At 38.4% G+C, this 20,594-nt stretch overlaps 1 protein-coding gene across 5 annotated transcripts in view; it reads right to left on the minus strand.

Moving 5' to 3' along the window:
* The window catches only part of NDEL1 (nudE neurodevelopment protein 1 like 1), an 89,860-nt gene extending 69,555 nt beyond the window's left edge, over positions 1-20,305 (minus strand). The window contains exon 1 of one of the 5 annotated variants that reach the window (XM_007483115.3): positions 19,963-20,305. Coding sequence is in view for 1 of the 5 variants with exons in the window: in XM_056817533.1 (XP_056673511.1) it covers positions 19,497-19,568 (72 nt within the window). In the remaining 4 variants the exon portion in view is untranslated. Of the gene's footprint in view, positions 1-13,214; positions 14,221-19,476; positions 19,675-19,962 lie in introns of those variants that run through there. The other 4 variants (XM_007483116.3, XM_056817533.1, XM_056817536.1 and 1 more) reach the window with 4 other exon arrangements.
* Positions 20,306-20,594: the final 289 nt, after the last annotated feature.

Here is a 20,594-nt window from a genome sequence, read left to right on the forward strand (position 1 = left end):
TATAATAGTGGAAGAAGCATTAACAGAAGTCCTTCAACAGGTTTCCTGTCTGAGGACAAGATGTATCTTCTTCATCTCTACGTCTATTGCTGGGTTTCTTTATAATGGATAGGTTATCTGCCCACACTTCATGAAGGGGAACCTTTCATATTACTCAGAAGAAAAAAAAGTCTAAATAAAAATCTCAACACGAATTGTCACAGAAAATGTCTACTGTCAATATGGTGAAAAATACTAACATTCAAAGTATATTTCACAGTAAAATTTGAATACATGTCAATAATACAATGTCAAATGCTTAATAAATGCTTACTGACTGATTGAGCTGGACAGATGGGATAACCTCAAAAGTAGTTGATGAGTGACAACAATAAAGGGACAATCTGAAAGTGGCATTGAGAAACAAGTCTACATTCTCCTAGTGCAGTGTGTCAAAAGGGAAAAGAAAAGATGAACTAATAACAGACTGAAATGGATATTGTGCCTTCCAAAAGAGAGCCAGGATTCCATGAGTGCCAAAAGAAAGAAGAGTCTGAAATGAAGATGAAACCACTGACCAAAGGAAGTCTGTTAAGAATAGAATAGAGAAAGGGGCTTTAAAAGACTGCCTGCCCTTTGATCCAGCCATACCAGTGCTGGGTTTGTACCCCAAAGAGATAATAGGGAAAAACATGTGTACAAAAATATACATAGCCACACTCTTTGTGGTGGCAAAAAATATATTGAAATATTGAAAAAAAATAATGAATTGAAGCAATTCCATGTGAACTGGAAAGACCTCCAGGAACTGATGCAGAGTGAAAGGAGCAGAACAAGAACACTGTACACAGAGATTGATACACTGTGGCACAACCGAACATAATGGGCTTCTCTACTAGCAACAATGCAATGATCCAAGATAATTCTGAGGATCTTATGAGAAAGAACACTATCCACATCCAGAGAAAGAACTGTGGGAGTAGAAATGCACAAGAAAAACTTGATTGATCACATGGTTCGATGGGGATATGATTGGGGATGCTGACTTTCTTTTTTCCTATGTTTTCTTTTTTTGTTTTAATTTAAATTAATTTATTTAGTCAATTTATAACATTACTTCTTGGTTACAAGAATGATATTTTTTCCCTCCCTCCCCTTTCCCAACCCGTCCCATTGCTGATGCTCAATTTCACTGGGTACTACATGTGTCCTTGATCAAAACCTATTTCCATGTTGTTGGTGTCTACATTAGGAATGTTCATTTAGAGTCTACATCCCCAGCCATATCCCCTCAACCCATGTATTCAAACAGTTGTTTTTCTTCTATATTTCTGCTCCCACAGTTTTTCCTCTGAATGTGGATAGTGTTTTTTCTCATAGATCCCTCCAAGTTGTTCATGATCACTGCATTGCCACTAATGGTGAAGTCCATTACATTCAATTGTACCACAGTGTTTCAGTCTCTGTGTACATTTTCCTGGTTCTGCTCCTTTCACTCTGCATCAATTCCTGGAGGTCATTCCAGTTCACATGGAATTCCTCCACTTTATTATTCCTTTGAGCACAATAGTTTTCCATCACCAACATATACCACAATTTGTTCAGCTATTACCCCAATTGAAGGGCATCCCCTCATTTTCCAATTTTTTACCACCACAAAGAGCGCAGCTATGAATATTCTTGTATAAGTCTTTTTCCTTATTATCTCTTTGGGGTACAAATCCAGCAGTACTATGGCTGGATCAAAGGGCAGACAGTCTTTTAGTGCCCTTTGGGCATAGTTCCAAATTGCCCTACCAAATGGTTGGATTAATTCACAACTCCACCAGAAATGCATTAATGTCCTGACTTTGCCACAGGGGATGCTGACTTTAAATATCACTCTATTGCAAATATTGATAATATGGAAATGGGTTTTGAACAATGATACATGTAAAACCCAGTGGAATTGCTTGTCAGCTCCAGGAGGTGGAGGGGTGGGGGAGAGGAGGAGAGGAGAGAAAGAACATGAATCATGTAACCATGGGAAAATATTCTAAATTAATTAAATTTTTTTTAATTTAAAAAGAATAGAATGAAGAACAAGAGGGTACAATAGAATGCAAGAACAAAGAGGGATATTGGGCTAAAAAGGCAAGGCTATTGGCAAATAAGGATGAATGGGAGCAAAAGGAAAAGAATTTTCACCTTCACAGAAAGCAATTATGAATCATAGGAATAGAATGAATAGGAATTTACCTCCACAGGACAGAGTAAGAATCTGTTGAATTTATTTACTTTTAGATCTAATTTCAAAGGAATTTATACTTTTTTTGCAGCAAACATAAAAATTAGAAGCTACATGCTATGGCTATTAGATGGTAGCTAAGTAACAATTATTCAGACAAGAGATATGAAGAACCCCAGAACACTAAATAATGTTAAATGTTCTAATGTGTTCCAAAATGTTCAGGGTCTCTTCATGGCATTCAAGTGGAATGACATATTTGAAATAGGTCTAGAGTAATTATATAATTTACAAACATCTAAAACAAAAATGCACCTAATACAATGAAAAGGGTCAACACAAAGAAAAGGTCTTGAAACTTTTTTTAAATTAATATTCATTAACCTTTACAGGTTGGGGAAAGGGAAAGACTATATCAATTAATAGACACAATCTAATCTAGATCTAATTCGATCTAGTTTTATTTTAGAGGAAAAAATCAGATTCCACCTATCTGCTTTTTTTTCACCATATGAAAATATGACCAACTTCTGGGTAAACATGGCAGCAGTCTAGACACAAGAATCATCCTCTTCTCAGCACCCACCGATATAGAGTACCTCAAAAGACCAAAAAAAACAAATTCATAAGAATGAAGGGACTCTATAGTAGGGCACAGCATTGAAGGTATGTGGGATTTGGGCATTTCTACACTATAAGGGGGTGAAAAAGCTCCCACCTAAATATGAGTTGATCTACCCCTCCCCCACCCCACCTAAGGAGGCAGAGGCAGAGCCAGCGTGGGCCAGAATCAGTGAGTGAGTGAGGGGCACCCCTAGACTTAGGAAGGGGCACCTCTAGGCCCTTGGGAGCTGACTAAGACCACCAAAGACCTACCCCTGAGAGCAGCTACACCTGAAACCCCAGCAGGCTAAAGAGCACAGACCGTGGGCTCTCTTGGGAAAATAGCACATAGAAGGGCAGCAAACAGCAGAAGCTGCGGAGATTGAAGAGCTTGCCTCAAGTAGAATCCTTGCTCCTTAACTCCATACACAGAGAGTCTGCCCATCTCACTCAGATGTCTGACTAAAAAAGGAAGGAAAAACCTCCACAGTGATAGCAAATTGTTCCTAAGAGCAACAACCTTCCTCCACAAAAAAAAAAAAAACACAACAAAAAAAAAACACAAGAAGAGGGGGTTGACCCTGGATAATTTTTACAGAGGAAAAACCAAGGCTACAGAGGAAATAGAGGAAGAAATTCAAATGAAGCCAAAACCTTCCAAAAAAATGAAAATTGTCCACAAGTTCTTGAAGAATTTAAATTGGAGTTTATCAAAAGGTTGGAAGCCTTCTGGCAAGAAAGGCATAAAATAATTCAAAGAGAAAATAACAGTTTAAAGGACAAGAACTCCCAACTGGAGAAACAGCTGGAAGCCATGAAAAGCAGGATAGACCAAACTGAAAAGGAAAACTAGTCTTTAAAGACCAGAATTAGGCAACTGGAAGACAATGATCTTGCAAAACAGAAAGAATTAATGAAGCAAAGTCAAAAGACTGACAAAATAGAAGAAAACAAAGTATCTCACTGACAAGATGACAGATTAGGAAAACAGAGCATGAAGAGACAATTTGAGAATCACTGGTCTACCTGAAAAGCCAGAAATTAACAGAAATCTTGACATCATACTACAATAAATCATCCAAGAAAACTACCCTGATGTTCTTGAACAAGGGGACAAAATAGACATTGAAAGAGTTCATAGAACACCCTCTACACTAAATCCTCAAAAGACAACTACCAGGAATATAATTGCAAAATTCCAGAGCTTTCAAGCTAAGGAGAAAATTCTACAAGAAGCCAAAAAGAGACAATTCAGATACCAAGGAACACCAATCAGGATCACACAAGACCTGGCAGCTTCCACACTAAAGGACCACAAGGCCTGGAATATGATATTCAGAAAGGCAAGAGAATTGGGTCTTCAACCAAGGGATCACCTATCCATCAAAACTAACTCTATATTTCCAGGTGAAAGTATGGGCATTCAACAAAATAGATTTCCAAGTATTTGTAAAGAAAAGACCAGAACTAAGTGGAAAGTTTGATATCCAAACACAAAGGTCAAGAGAAACATGAAAAGGTAAATAAGAGAAGGAAAAAGGGGAAAAAATTTTTTTATTCAAACTTTATTCTTCAAGGGTTACAGTTAGATCAAATTATATATATTAATATATGGGGAAAATGTTATTTGCAACTCTCAAAAGTTATATTCACTAATATAGTAATTGGAAGAATCATTCACAGGAAGAGATTGGGGCAATAAATACTATAAAATGATATGCAAAAAAGAAAAAGGGGGGTAATCAAAGATGGCACCAAGAGATACTTGAAGAAATAAAATAAATAGGATAATCTTTATCACACAAAGATATGCATGGGAAGGGGAGGGGAAGAATACTCTTAGAAGGAGAGGAAGAGAGTGCTAATAGGTAATACTTAAATCTGACTCTCAGTGAAATCAATTCTGAGAGGGAAGACCATCTAGATCCACGGGGGGTCTTGAATTCTATCTTATCCTACAGGGTAACTGAAAAGGGAAAACTAAGAGGGGGAGACGGGGAGGGAGTATAAAAAGGGAGGGAAAGAGAGGGGGAAAGAATTTAACAGACCCTAAGAAAACAAAAAGGGAACAAAAAGGGAGGGGCCAGAAAGGGAAGCATATTAAGGGAGGGGATTAGGGGGAATTGATTAAAAGTAAAACACTGATTTAAAAGGATATAGCAAAAGAAGAAAGGACAGAACTGGGAGACGATATAAAAATGTCGGAGAATACACAAGTGACAATCATAACTTTGAATGTGAATGGGATGAACTCACCCATAAAAAGAAAACAGATAGGAGAGTGGATTAGAATCCAAAATCCTACCATATGTTGTCTACAAGAAACACACCTGAGGCAGGTAGATACTCACAAGGTTAGAATTAAAGGTTGGAGCAAAACCTATTGGGCCTCAACTGATAGAAAAAAGGCAGGAGTTGCAATCATGATATCTGACAAAGCCAAAGTAAAAATAGATCTGATTAAAAGGGATAGGGAAGGTAAATACATTCTGATAAAAGGGAGTATAGACAATGAGGAAATATCAGTAATCAACATGTATGCACCAAATGGTATAGCATCCAGATTTCTAAAGGAGAAACTAGTGGAATTGAAGGAGAAAATAGATAGTAAAACTATACTAGTGGGAGACTTGAAACTACCACTATCAAATTTAGATAAATCAAATCAAAAAATAAGAAAGAGGTAAAAGATGTGAATGAAATCTTAGAAAAATTAGAGTTAATAGATATATGGAGAAAAATAAATAGGGACAAAAAGGAATACACCTTCTTCTCAGCACCACATGGTACATTCACAAAGATTGACCATGTACTGGGTCATAAAAACAGGGCAAACAAATGCAGAAAAGCAGAAATAATAAATGCAACCTTTTCAGATCAAAACACAATAAAAATAATGATCTTAAGGGTATGTGGAGCCTAATCAAAACTTAATTGAAAATTAAATAATATGATTCTCCAAAATCAATTACAGAACAAATCATAGAACAATTAATAATTTCATTAAAGAAAATGACAATAATGAGACATCCTTTCAAAATCTATGGGATGCAGCCAAAGCAGTACCCAGGGGGGAATTTATATCGAGTTCATATATTAACAAATTAGGGAGGGCAGAGGTCAATGAATTGGACATGCAAATCAAAAAACTTGAAAGCGAACCAATTAAAAATCCCCAGAAGAAAACTTAATTAGAGATCCTAAAAATTAAGGGAGAAATTAATAAAATCAAAAGTGAAAGAATTATTGAACTAATAAATAAGACTAGAAGCTGGTATTTTGAAAAAAAAAACAAAATAGACAAAGTACTGATCAAAGGAAAGAAGAAAACCAAATTAATAGTATCATAGATGAAAAGGGAGACCTCACCTCCAATGAAGAGGAAATTAAGGCAAACATTAAAAACTATTTTGTCCAATTATATGACAATAAATATGCCAATCTAGGTGATATAGATGAATATTTACAAAAATATAAATTGCCTTGATTAACAGAAGAAGAAATAGAATTCTTAAATAATCCCATATCAGTAAAAGAAATTGAACAAGACATCAAAGAACTCCCTAAGGAAAAAAAACCCAGGGCCTGATGGATTCACAAGTGAATTCTATCAAACATTCAAAGAAAAGATAATCCCAATACTATACAAACTATTTGACATAATAAGCAAAGAGGGACTTCTACCAAATTCCTTTTATGACACAAATATGGTACTGATTCCAAAGCCAGGTAGGTCAAAAACAGAGAAAGAAAACTACAGACCAATCTCCTTAATGTGAACATAGATGCGAAAATCTTAAGTAGGATAGTAGCAAAAAGACTAAAATAATAACTAAACTAAACTAAAAATAATAACCAGTATCTATCTAAAACCATCAGCAAACATCATCTGTAATGGGGATAAACTAGAAGCCTTCCCAATAAGATCAAGGGCGAAACAAGGATGCCCATTATCACCTCTATTATTTAACATTGTACTAGAAACACTAGCAGTAGCAATTAGAGAAGAAAAAGAAATTGAAGGTATTAAAAATGGCAATGAAGAGGCCAAGCTATCACTCTTTGCAGACGATATATGATGGTCTACTTAAAGAACCTAGAGAATCAACTAAAAAGCTAGTGGAAATAATCAACAACTTTAGCAAAGTTGCAGGATACAAAATAAACCCACATAATAAATCATCAGCATTTCTATTACCTCCAACACATCTCAGTAGCACGAATTAGAAAGAGAAATTCCACTTAAAATCACCCTAGACAATATAAAATACTTAGGAATATATCTGCCAAGACAAACACAGGAACACACTACATGTATATGAACACAACTACAAAACACTTCTACACAACTAAAACTAGATTTGAACAACTGGAAAAATATTAACTGCTCATGGGTAGGATGAGCTAAGATAATAAAAATTACCATCCTACCCAAACTTATTTACTTATTTAGTGCTATACCCATCAAAATACCAAAAAAATTTTTTACTGAATTAGAAAAAACCATAACAAAGTTCATTTGGAAGAACAAAAGATCAAGGATATCCAGGGAAATAATGATAAAAATGCAAAGGAAGGTGGCCTTGCAGTACCAGATTTCAAACTATACGATAAGCAGTGGTCATCAAAACAATATGGTACTGACTAAGAGACAGAAAGGAGGATCAGTGGAATAGACTTGGGGTAAGTGACCTGAGCAAGACAGTCTATGACAAGCCCAAAGATCCTAGCTTTTGGGACAAAAATCCACTATTTGATAACAAACTTCTGGGAAAGTTGGAAGACAATATGAGAGAGGTTAGGTTTGGATCAACACCTCACACCCCACACCAAGATAAAGTCAGAATGGGTAAATAACTTGAACATAAAGAAGGAAACTATAAGTAAATTATGTGAACACAGAATAGTATACATGTCAGATCTTTGGGAAAGGAAAGATTTTAAAACCAAGCAAGACTTAGAAAGTCACAAAATGTAAAATAAATTATTTTGATTATATCAAATTAAAAAGTCTTTGTACAAACAAAAGCAATGTAACAAAAATTAGAAGGGAAGTAACAAATTGGGAAACCTTCATAACAAAAACCTCTGACAAAGGTCTAATTACTCAAATTTATAAAGAGCTAAATCTTTACAAAAAAATCAAGCCATTCTCCAATTGATAAATGGGCAAGGGACATGAATAGGTAATTTTCAGTCAAAGAAATCAAAACTATTAATAAGCACATGAAAAAGTGTTCTAAATCTCTTATAATCAGAGAGATGCAAATCTAAACAACTCTGAGGTACCACCTCACACTTAGAAGGTTGGCTAACACAACAGCAAAGGAAAGTAATGAATGCTGGAGGAGATGTGGCAAAATTGGGACATTAATGCATTGCTGGTGGAGTTGTTAATTGAGCCAACCACTCTAGAGGGCAATTTGGAACTATGTCCAAAGGGCATTAAAAGACTGTCTTCCCTTTGATCCAGCCATAGTACTGATGGGTTTGTACCCCAAAGAGATAATAAAGAAAAAGACTTGTACAAGAATATTCATAGCTGCACTCTTTGTGGTGGCAAAAAATTGGAAACTGAGGGGATGCCCTTCAATTGGGGAATGGCTGAACAAATTGTGGTATATGTTGGTGATGGAATACTATTGTGCTCAAAGGAATAATAAAAGTGGAGGAATTCCATGAAGACTGGAACGACCTCCAGGAAGTGATGCAGAGTGAGAGGAGCAGAACCAGGAAAACATTGTACACAGAGACTGATACGCTGTGGTACAATCGAATGTAATGGACTTTTCCATTAGTGGCAATGCAATGATCCTGAACAACTTGGAGGAATCTACGAGAAAAACCACTATCCACATTCAGAGGAAACACTGTGGGAGTAAAAACACTGAAGAAAAACAACTGCTTGATTACATGGGTCGAGGGGATATGGTTGGGGATGTAGACTCTAAATGAACATCCTAGTGCAAACATCAACAACATGGAAATAGATTTTGATCAAGGACACAAGTAATACCCAGTGAAATTACACATGGGTTGTGGGAAGGGTGGGAGGGGAGAGGGAGGGAAATAATGTGATTATTGTAACCAAGAAATAATGTTCTAAATTGACTAAATAAACTAATTCAAATGGGAAAAAAAAAGAGGGAGGAGTAACATGGGTAGACACTGGTTCTATCACCTACCTCATGATGGCAACAGATCCCCCAATATTTAAATGCTTGTAAGGTTTTATTGGATAATCTTCCTATGGGAAGAATAAAACAAAGCAAAACCAAAACAGCCACACAAAAACAAATATCTCCCCCACCCCAAAGGAATCACCATAAAGAAAAAAAAGGGCAAAAGGAAAAATTGCTAAGAACAAAATTCAGAAATCCCAGGCTTTTCCTCCTCCTTTCAGAAGGACTAAGTCTTAGATTTCAACAATCTGATGAGTTGGATGATGCCAAATCTTTACAATTTACAGAGGTGATGGGTCTCCTTCATGGATACAAGTTGATACTGAGGCTGGATCTCCAAATAATATATCCCACTTAGTATTGCCTTGCTCAAGCAACCAAAACATCTCTTCTCCCTTAAAACCATACCAGGAATATGATACTAAAACTGCTCCTTTATAAGTCTCGAGAGAGTGCTGCATTCTTTCATGGAAAATAAATAAGGACTCTTCCTCCCTCCTTTACTCAGGAATTCAGAAGAACTATCAAGTAGGCTTGTGGAATTCCCACTTTCTTCCAAGTAAACACACATTCACTATAGTTATATAGTACAACAGTTTCACCTTCCTCATGTTAATTAGAAGGCCAGGAACCTCCCTACAATACCAAACCTCTCTTTGGTTCCAAGTCTCTTCTGGGAAGTTGGCAGAATCATCCCAGAGGAAAGGAAGCTTTTCAAACAAAAGAAACCTAAGCTATTTCTCCAGGGCATTATGGAGCCCTTTCAGGAGAAAGACTTTAAGGAGCAGGGATCTCAACTCCAAGGAAGAAATAAAGAAGGGTCAGAACTATGTTCAAAAGCAGTCCACTCTAGTCAGGTAAGTCTTCCTGAAGACCAAAACTAAGAAACTGATGGACCAGAGAACCCTTCTCCTTCCTATGGTGACCCTGAAGGAGTCCATCATGGACATGCCATCATGGACATAATTTCTTAGCAGTTGGACACCTGATCTGAGCAATCAAATAGATGGATGCTGCTGCTGCTGCTCCTTATCAGTAGGGATAAACTTTTTGCCCTAAGATGAGACAGTGAGATTTTATGAATTGGGGAACTCATATTATTAGGTGGGTATCACAGCTGGCACAAGAAACCCAGGTGGGCTAGAATAGCCGATTTATCATTGGGGGGAATCATAAGGTTCGGTATCCAGCACAATATTGCATCACCACCCCAATGTCCAGATTAGCAATAGAACCACTCCTCGGTTTCTGCAATTCTTGTAATGACTTTAACCTGGTTGTTTAATTCAGCAGTAAACATTATAATGATCAGGCTGGCTGCAGAATTCTTAAAGGAATCTAAGATAGGCAACACCTTGGCTTATGAGTCCTTTAGACTCTTTGTGCAGTAAGTAATCAACTGAAGTTGGCTTTGTTTCTTGAAGTGGCCCTGATAGAATGGGGTTATGATCCCACTGGCTTCAGGTCCCAAGAAGGATCTTCAACAAGAACTCCAACAGGCTTCTAAACTTTTTGTGAAGTCTGAGACTGGATGTTCTGTGGCAGTGAATCACTACATCGTATGGTATCCTTTTTCAACTTTGGTAGGGAGTTTCTCAGGGGAGCTGAGAACAGTTGGAACCTTTCACCTTACAGTCTTTGTAGGAAATCCTCATCTACTTTTTTCAATAAAGAATAGAGAATATAAAACACTACTTAGTAATTAGTAAAGAATTCATTATCCTAGCACCTGGTACAGTGTCATGGTTAACAGGAGTCTCAATTCGTTCCAATTTCTGACCTAAAAAGTTCTGACTTGCCTAGCCTATAAGAGTAAGAATAAAGTATATCTAAAAAGGCTAAACAAGAACGTATTTTCCCCAAGTCTTGTAAATCTAACTAAAATGTCTTTAAAATGAAAAATAAATGGGGAACAAATGCCTATCCATGTAAAGTATCAATACTGTCCTTTTGTCTTCCCCACAGAGAGTCAATAATACAAATTAGAATATTAATAATAGAAAGCCACAAACAACAGAGGGCTACCCTTCATTTTAGGAGACAATGACAATGTTCAAACAAGCCAAGATACCTAGCCAAACATTTTATATGCATGTATTATTTACAGGTATGATGAAGTTTACTTATTTACCAGCCCAACTGTCATTGAATATCTTCCTGCAATATCGTTTGAATATTTGATCCCTCTTTTCAACAATTAGTACAATGTGGAGTGCTATTTCTGGAGGCAGGGACTGCCAAATCAATTCCAACTTGGAGGCTTACTACCTCTGTAACTAAGTAAGTGGCAAGTATAACTTTGGGCCTCAATTTCCTTCTCTGAGGTCACTTCCAATTCTAGTCTTATGATCTTTTGATCCCCACAACCACTGCCATAGTTCAACACCTTTAAGTATGTCACAATAGGTTCCTGGCCTTTCAGTTTCTACTTTGTCCAATCTCAAATGCTGTATCTAGAGTAATCAAGCAGAGTAATACATATCTTCAATATGGAATACCATGCTTCAATGACTACTTATTACCTAATGAATAAATCCAAATTCCTAGATTAATGTATGATAAAGCTGAGCTTTAAATGTTAAACAGAGCAGCTTTATTTTATTCTAGAGATAGTAAGGAGCGAGCCATTCAAGTTTACTGAGTTAAGGAGTGACATAGTCAGATCTGTGCTGGAAGCTCTATAGAGAATAGATTGGACAGGTAAGGGACTAGTCAAGAGGCAGACACAAGTGATGTGCTAATCATCCCCTCCCAAATTCTACAGTCCAGCCAAAATGTCCAACCTTCTTTTCTCTCATTTCCTTCAAAGTTCAATTCAAATGTCATTTCTTAAAAGAGGTCTTTTTGGATCCTGCATTGTTGGTGTCTTATCCTGCCCTGAAATTATTGTATATGTGCATGTCACTTCCCACAATAGAACATAAGCTCCTTGAAGAAAAAAATTGTCACTTTTGTTTTCATTTCCCTAACACCTAGCATAGAGCCTGGCACAGTAGATGTTTAACAAACCTTTATTGGTAGGCGTCCCTAATGCATAGCATAATTCTTTACACACAGCTAACTGAACTGAAAAAGAAAAATTAAAAAAAGATACATACAGACAAGTAGATACCAAAAATGCGATATCACAGAATTTCAACATGTGGAAATATTAAAGATCAACTGCTTCCACATTTTAAAGATAAGTTTTGTTGTTTCAGTAGTGTCCAACTCTTCATGACACCATTTGGGGTTTTCTTCGCAAACATACTGGACTAGGTTGCCATTTCCTTCTCCAGCTCATTTGACAGATGAAGAAACTAAAGCAAACAGGGTTAAGTGACTTGCCTAGAATCACATAGCTAACAAGTATCTGAGGCCACTCAGATCTTCCTGACTCCAGATAACCCACACTCTATCCACTCTTTCACCTGTCCCTTTAAAAGTTATACCAAGATGGGCACCTAGATAACCTAATTCATAGAGCACCAGGTCTGGAGTTGGGAGGACCTAGATTCAAAACTGGCCTCAGACACTTCCTGGCTGTGTGACCCCTAGACAAGTCACTTAACTCCAATTGCCTAGCTTAATAATGGTGAACCTTTTAGAGGTAGAGTGCCAGACCCCCACCAAGTGCCCCATCCCACCCTTATCCCACACTGACAAGGGAGAAAGTATTTCCATTGGGCTGCTGGGCAGAGGGGCAGGTGATGTGAAAAATGGCATCAGGCATGGTGGAGAGAGGGAAGGGGAGCTGCTCCACCACATGCCCACAGAGAGTCCTCTGTGTGCCACCTTTGGCACTTGTGCCATAAGTTAGCCATCACTGGCCTGGCTCTTCTTGCTCTTATATCTTAGAGTTGAAAAGACAGAGTAAGAATTTAAATAAATAGAAGATATAGGAAGTGAGAAAAACTGATTAAAAGACTTGCCTGACTTCATCTAAAACTCTTACAGACACTGTGCCTTTCACAGAATAATATATTGGTCCAAATATAGATCAGACACTTTTCCTCAAAAATGTAGTTGTACAGGTTAAAATTAAGGGTTTGACTAAAAAACATTAAAATTATAAACCTTTTATTTACAAGAGATGGAAAGAGTGAAAGTAGAGAAATACAGAAGACATTAACCTATCTAACTAAATATTGTTTCAGTGCTTGGCTCAGCCAAGACTTATTAACCTTAAACTGGAATTAAATTCTCTCCAGAAGACAGGAAGGGAAAGCCAGCTATCCACTTACCAAGTTCCCTCCAAGAGGCAGGTCAAGATAATGACTGGAGCTGAAGGTGATTCCTGAGGCCAACTTTCTTCCTTGAGCCGACCTTCTTCTTGAAGTTGACTTCCTTCCTGAAGTCCAGCTCCTTCTTGGAGTTGACTTCCCTAGCCCCAGAAATTCAGGGCCTTTTATGGTGGCTCCTTGTCACTTCCCCCTTTCACAAGGGACAATCACAGTTTCCAAATTGTCTAGCACTGCCTGGGCAGTGTTTGTGGGAACCAGTTCGCACCTTCTGGAAGGGTGAATAGTCATCAAAAGGATTCACAGTTTCTGAGGGTGTGAACTCTTACAAGTTTCTGACTGTTTGAGTTAAAAAAAGGGTGGAGCTCTCCAAGTATCTTGTTGACTTCTCATCTAGCACTACGTAGGGTGTGAATTCACTAAGTGGTTTGCAAGCTCCTCAAGTTTGTGTTGTTTCAATCAAAAGGTAGACAAAGAAGAGTTAATCCTGTCTTCACAATCTAGTAAGGTACTTAAGTTACTGTTAACTCAGGATCGACAATAGAGTAAAGAATTCTCTTTCACATGGCTTATATAAAATCTGCCTTATGTTCTATATTTAGTGTTTCTTTTTCAGCCTTTACTTTTATTTTCCTTTGAAATATATTTCATTTGGAGCCAACAGTTTTACATAAGGCTAATAAAGAAACTACTCAATGGAAAATAACTCTTACTACACAACCTGACAAGAGACACACAAAATTTCAGATATATACAAATGCCTCCAAACAGAGTTATAGAAGAAGGGGATAAAGTCTAATAAGTTTTGTGATACATGAAACATAAGTTAGTGGAAAAGTAAATTTATAAAAAACTATTTGCTACTGTTAAAAAAAAATTTAAGTAGATCAGTGGAAAAGACTAGATAAATAAGAAGCAAATGAACACAGTAGCGCAGTATTCAATAAACTCAAGAACACTGGACACGGACTAAGAAAACTAAGAAGTAATTTCACAGGAATTGGGATTATATGCCCAGTACCTTATACCATATACTATATATAAGCTCCAAATGAATCTCTGACCTAAATGTAAAAGGGTACATTATAAAAATTAAAGCAGCCTACTTTTCTGGGCTGATTGCACACTACTCCCTCTCATAAATTATGTTCCATTCAAACTGACCTATTTACTGTTTCCCAACACACATTATTCTTCCACCTCCATGTTTTGTACAAACTGTCCTCTACACAGACAAGTATTATAATTCTTTCTTACTTCCCCTCTTATAATCCCCAGCTCTTTTCTCAAAGTCCACCTCCTTAAAAGAGGCTTTTCCTTATTCCAGTTGTCCTCACAACCTTTCTCCCTCACTTTACCTCAATCACTGTATTTTTTAGTACATCTGGTATAGTTATATCCTTAAATATATATCCTTCGAATAGAATATAAGCTCCTTAATAGTAAGGGGTTATAACCCCAGCACTTCATACATCTTTTTATTTATATCCCTACCAGAGTGCCTGGTATATAAAAGGAGTATGGTTGACATGAAGGAAATGCTCCAAATCATTAAAGAGAAGTGCAAATTAAAACAATCCTGATGCTTCATCTCATACCCAAATTGGCAATCAATTAAAAGCAATTATTAAATGCTTACTATATGGTAGGCATTGTGCTAGAGATAAAAAAAAAAGAAAAGAAACATTCCCTTAAGTGTGTTCACTTAAATACACACAAGAGAAACAGAAGGTAGTGGGGACAGGGAAAGTACTAGCAGCTGTGAGAAGGTGGAAGGAAGGGGATAAAATTTTAAAAAAAAAAAAGGTAGAGGGGGCAGCTGGGGGGCTCAGTGGATTGAGAGCCAGGCCCAGAGACAGGAGGTCCTGGGTTCAAATCTGAACTCAGACACTTCCTAGCTGTGTGACCCTGGACAAGTCACTTGACCTCCATTGCCTAGCCCTTATCACTTTTTTGCCTTAGAACCAATACACAGTACTGATTCTAAGGCAGAAGGTATGGGTTTAAAAAAAAAAAGAAGGTAGAATTTGACTTGAGTTTTGAAGGATATTAGATATTCTAGAAGAATGTAGTCTAGGCACAAGAGAGGGCCTGTGAAAAGACACAAAGATAGAATGTCATACAGAAGATCCAGCCAGTTTGGTTGGCTTATAGAGTGTGTCAAGGCAAGTTAGCAAGCATTTATTGAATACTTTTAGTGTGCCCTAGACACTGTGATTAATTCTGGGAATACAGAGAATGCAGGGGGCAAAAAACAGTTCCTGGTTCTTAAGGTACTCACAATTAATGGGAGACAAGATGCAAACAACTATGTATAATGCTTATACATAGATATATACAACATAAATTGAAAATAATCTTGGAGGGAAGGCATTAAGATTAAGGAAGTTTGGGAAATTCTACAGGAGAAAAAACAAGCTGAGGCTTGAAGAAAGACAGCAGAATGAGGAGGAAGAAAGTCTCCCTACCTCAAGCTTCTCCCCACTCCAATCTATCCTTCATATAACAGCCAAAGTGATTCTCCTAACTCAGAGATCTGACCATGTCATTCTACATATGCACTCAAACTCCAAAAGCTCTTTATTAGCTCTGGCATTAAATAAAAACACTTCACTTTGTCATTTAAAGCTTTTCACAACATAGCCCTTTTTTAAATTTCCAAGTCTTCACAGATATCACTTCTCTCCACACTTTATGGTCCAGACATATTGCACCACTTCCTGTTGTTCTTATATGATGCTTCATCTCCTGTTTGTATGCCTTTTCACTGGCTGTGCTATCATGCCTGAAGGCTGTTTGTCCTCACTTCAAACACTTGAAATCTCTGATTTCCTTCAATTCCTACTTCCTGCAGGAGACCTTTCCAGACCTTCCTTCCCCTCTAATGTTATCCAGAAATACTTTGTATATATGTTACAAATACTTATATACTAAGAAGAACTCAGAAAAAGTTGGGAAGATATCTGATGCTGAGCAAAGAAAACAAAATGAGGGGGAAAATATAAGCAATGACTACTAAAATATAAGTGAAATGCTATAAAAAAGGCAGCTAAATTGATTAATTATAATAACCAATCTTCATTTCAAAGAAGAGATAAGTCTCCCTCTAGTCAAAAAACAGAGAACACTGAATATTCTCTCAGATATGATCTATGTGTCCACTTGTTTTGCTTAATTCTTTGTCATAAGAGAAGATCCTATATAGGGTGGGATTATTGAGAAGTGAAAGTAATGTCAAAAATCAATAAGCTTTTTTTTAAAGAAAAAAATCAACTTAGATAACATTTATCTTCAAATCAAGCACTAAAGCCAAATACAAAGTGAATTCTTTCTTAATAGAGCCCATTCCTAGCAACATTACTGAAATGGCACCACTAGTTTACCAAAAAACATGGAATTCAAATTTTCTAAAGTGGGTATTAGCTACTCAAGAGGTTCAGGAAGGCAAGGCCTATAATCCTTAAAAAGGTTGCATACAGTTATACAGTTCTCCAAGAATTCAGCAATGAATTATGCTTTAAATTCCCATCCATAAAAAAAGTGCTTCATAAGGATCCTATGAGAACAGACACATGCAGAGCAAAATGAAACATAACAGAAATACTCAAGAAAACTTAAGATCAAAACACTCAAAGGTCTGGCAGCTAGAAGACTTACTGGATAGAAATCCAGGACCTGGAGGTCCTGAACTCAGGAGGTCCCGAGTTCAAATGTGAATATAGATATTTCCTGGCTGTATGACCCTGTGCAAGACACTTAACTACAACTGCCTAACCCTTACTGCTCTTCTGCACCTTGGAATCAGTATTTAATATTAATTCAAAGGTAACTATTTTAACAAATAAAAGCAAACAACTTATTGAAAATAATCTTTGAACTTAGAACACAGAAAGATCTGGGTTCAAATTCCACTTCAAACATTTATTAGCTGCATGACCTAGGAAGACAAATCACTTAACCTCTCTGGGCTCCAGTTTCTTCATCTGTAAAATGAAAGATTGGACTCAATGATCTCTAGGGGTCCCTTCTACTCTAAATCTAAGATCCTGTGATGGAGGAGAAAGTGGCATTAACATTAAAGAACTGAATTAATGAGAGGAAAATCAGTTTGGAATAAATAGAGGCCTTACTATATGGAGAAGTAAAATTCTCCCAGAGATTGGGGCTTAAATATCCAATTTGAAATTTGTTCTAATACACTGATGAAACTAAACTTTTTTTCACAATAATGCAAACTTCACATATGAAGGCTATGGGTTCTAAACTATCAACTATAATCCAAGAAAGTTATCAGAGAGTCACTGTAGAGTGCTGAAGTCAAAAAGGACGATCTCCAGCCCCAACATCCTTTTACTTTATACTCTCAAAAGAAAAAAAGAACATAGTAGTTAAAGGTGGAAGGAACCTCAGGTATTATCTAGTCCAGGACCCAAAGGATACAGTGATAGAGTTAGTATTAGTAGCAAAGCCAGTCCAGTACTACCTTGAATAAATCATGGTGTATCTTACACCTCAAATACTCTGAGCCATACTGGTCATTACAGCTTAGGTCCTTACTTAAGATCCTGGAGATTGGCTAAAAATGGTCAAAAATAGGCAAAAGAGCTTGATCTCACACACCCAAGTAAAGAATCTCAAAATCAACTTTAGGAGTATTCTAGTAGCAAAAGACAATAAACTTTTATGTGGTCATGAGAGAGCTAGCTATGGTAGCATGAGGTTACCAAGCTGGAGAGGGTCAGGGGTCAGCTTGATCAGGAGAATTTTATTTAAGGCTTAGGTTAGAAAGTTTGGGTGTTAGTCTGGAACAGAGAATATTTCTAATTATCTTGACCTAAGTTACTTATGAATTTCTATGTTCTCTTTTGTTAAAAAACCCTCATGGTAGGAAGCATATGGAAATGTGATAAAAAAAAAAAGAGAGAGAGAGAGAGAGAGAGAAAGATGTTGATGTAAAGCAGGGCACCTTGTTCCTGATGGCATCTCAATAAAGAAAAATTAGGAACCAGTTGCAGCAAATCTATAAACCTAAATGGTCAACCCTTGGTTCAATTACCCAGGAAAGTACATTAAGAGAAACAGTGTCTTTAGCTAGAGTTCCAGTGATCTGAAAGATTTAGAATGTGGTGAAAATTGAAAGCCCTGGAGATTCAATTAAAAATCTGAACCCATTACCAAAGAAACCTTTTCTAGATCAATTAAGGATTGGAACCTTGAATACCACAGAGACAACATACTAGACTCCACATATTATCTGACCCAAAATTATCATCAGACCACAAATCTGACCTGGCATAACAATTCTTACATCAAGCAGTACTATATTGTATATGGTACAAAGGCATAGCTATTGACTAAGAAATTAAGTTCTTATTAAATAAGATTGCAACAGTTATCTTATTAACTCAACATATCCTAGCCTAAATTTGTGTTTGTATTTGAAAAGCTTTATGCTACAAGTTACTATACTTTAGCAGCCAACAACTCCTGTCTGTCAAATATTTTTTTAAAGCTTCTTGTTAAAACAAAAATATTCCAAGTTTTCATTTATTTTTAAAAGTTTCCTAAAGACTTCAATTTCCCTCCAGAATTGAAGCCAGAAAATAGAAAGGAAGAAAGCTAATTACACTGAATCCAACTGAATTAGCCGAGTTTTTGGTCCCAGCTCCACTTTCATATTGAAATTCAATTTAATAAATATTAAGTGCCTACTATGTGCCAGGCTGCTGGGGATACAAAAAAGCAAGATAGTCTCTGCCCTCAAGGAGATTACAATCTAATGGGGAGACAAGGTGCAAATATGTGCAAATTAAGCTCTATATAAAGGATGAATAGTAAATAACTGAGGGAAGGCAACGGAATTAAGAGGGGCTGAGAATTTCAGCTAGGTGTGAAAGGCATGAATAGTGTATGTCAAATTGCAAACGAAGTACCACCCAATTATAAATAAGCACCATCATTCAATTACATATTTGAAGAAAAAAAAATAATTAACCCGCAGTTTAGTATAAGGGGAAAAGCACTAGCTCTTAAGTCACAAGACCTAGGTCCAAATCCTATTTCTGATATTACCTGTGTGCCCTTGGACAAATCACTTAACCCACCTAGGTCTTAGTTTCCTTATCTGTAAAATGAGGGGGATCGGATTAGATAGATAGCCTGAGGTCCCAACCAGCTTTCCATCTAGGACTCTATGAAAAAAAAAAATGAGTGCTATGTCAACACTTCATCTGTCAAACTCCAGAAGCAACCTGCAAACAAACACCTGGGTGACATTTAACGGACCCCAAGGCCTTCCCCTTGGGAAAGGAGAGCAAGAGTTTGGTGGCGCCGCCACAACCACATCCACATCCTCATCCTCTGCCCAGCTCGGCCCCTCCTTGCACCACCAGAGCGCCGGTGCCCGCCGTGCCACGTCCCAGACCGTCCCCGCCGCGCGCTGCCTCCTCTGATTTCCCTGCCCAGGGCCCTCCGCGCCGGCCTCCGTCTCCAGGGAGGGGTGCCGGGGCTGGGGTGGGCGCGGCTCCACTCCCGCAGCGGTTGCGCAGGACTGACTGTCAGTCAGGGCCAGGCTGGCCTGGGCGCGGCCCACGCAGGTGGGCTCCTGGGGCCAGCAACCTCTGAGGAGCCGAGCCAAGCCAGCCCGGCTCGGCCCGACCCCGCCCGAAGTCCCGAGGCCGCCGGCCGGCTAAGGGGAAATTCAGCCGAGGCCCGAACAACCCGACCCAGCCCTTCGACGCGTCAGTCTCACCTGAACCGTGTCAAACGGACATGTTCGCGGACCAGACCGGACCGGACCGGACCAGACCCACGCCTCGGCGCCTCGGCTTCGCCGCCTCCCTCACCTTCCCAGCGAGCTCGCTCTCGTCGTCGTCGTCGCTCGCGCTCGCTCGTTCTCGCTCTCTTCCCCAGTGCCGCGTCACGCGCAGCACCGACCTCCGCGCGCGATACTTCAGGCGGGCGGGGCCGTCACAGGACTCTCTGTGACGCAGCGCTGGGAGGGGGTGCGGGTTCGGAGCGTCCGTGTTCCCAGTACCGAGGGGAGGAGGGGAAGGATGGCGTCATGGGGACGGAAGCGGGGTTGGTATTCAGGCTACTGGCCAGCCAAGGCGTTCTCTTCTATAGCCACGCAGGAGTGGGAAAGCGTGGCGGAGATCTTGCGCAAGCGCTGAGGGCTGCCGCACAAACCTAAACCCAGAAGCCGCTCCGCCCTTCTTCCTCGCCTCTCATCCTGGAGCTATTCCTGGGAAATCGTTGCCTCCCTGGGCAAGGTGAACAAGCTGGGTCAGGTTGAGCTCCCATTCTCCCTTCTGGCTCACCGCTGTGTAACCTTGACAAAATCCTTTTCAACTCACTGGGCTTCAGTTCCTTCATCTGTAAAAT

Source organism: Monodelphis domestica, chromosome 2 (assembly GCF_027887165.1).
Source record: "Monodelphis domestica isolate mMonDom1 chromosome 2, mMonDom1.pri, whole genome shotgun sequence".
NCBI classification, from domain to species: Eukaryota; Metazoa; Chordata; class Mammalia; order Didelphimorphia; family Didelphidae; genus Monodelphis; species Monodelphis domestica.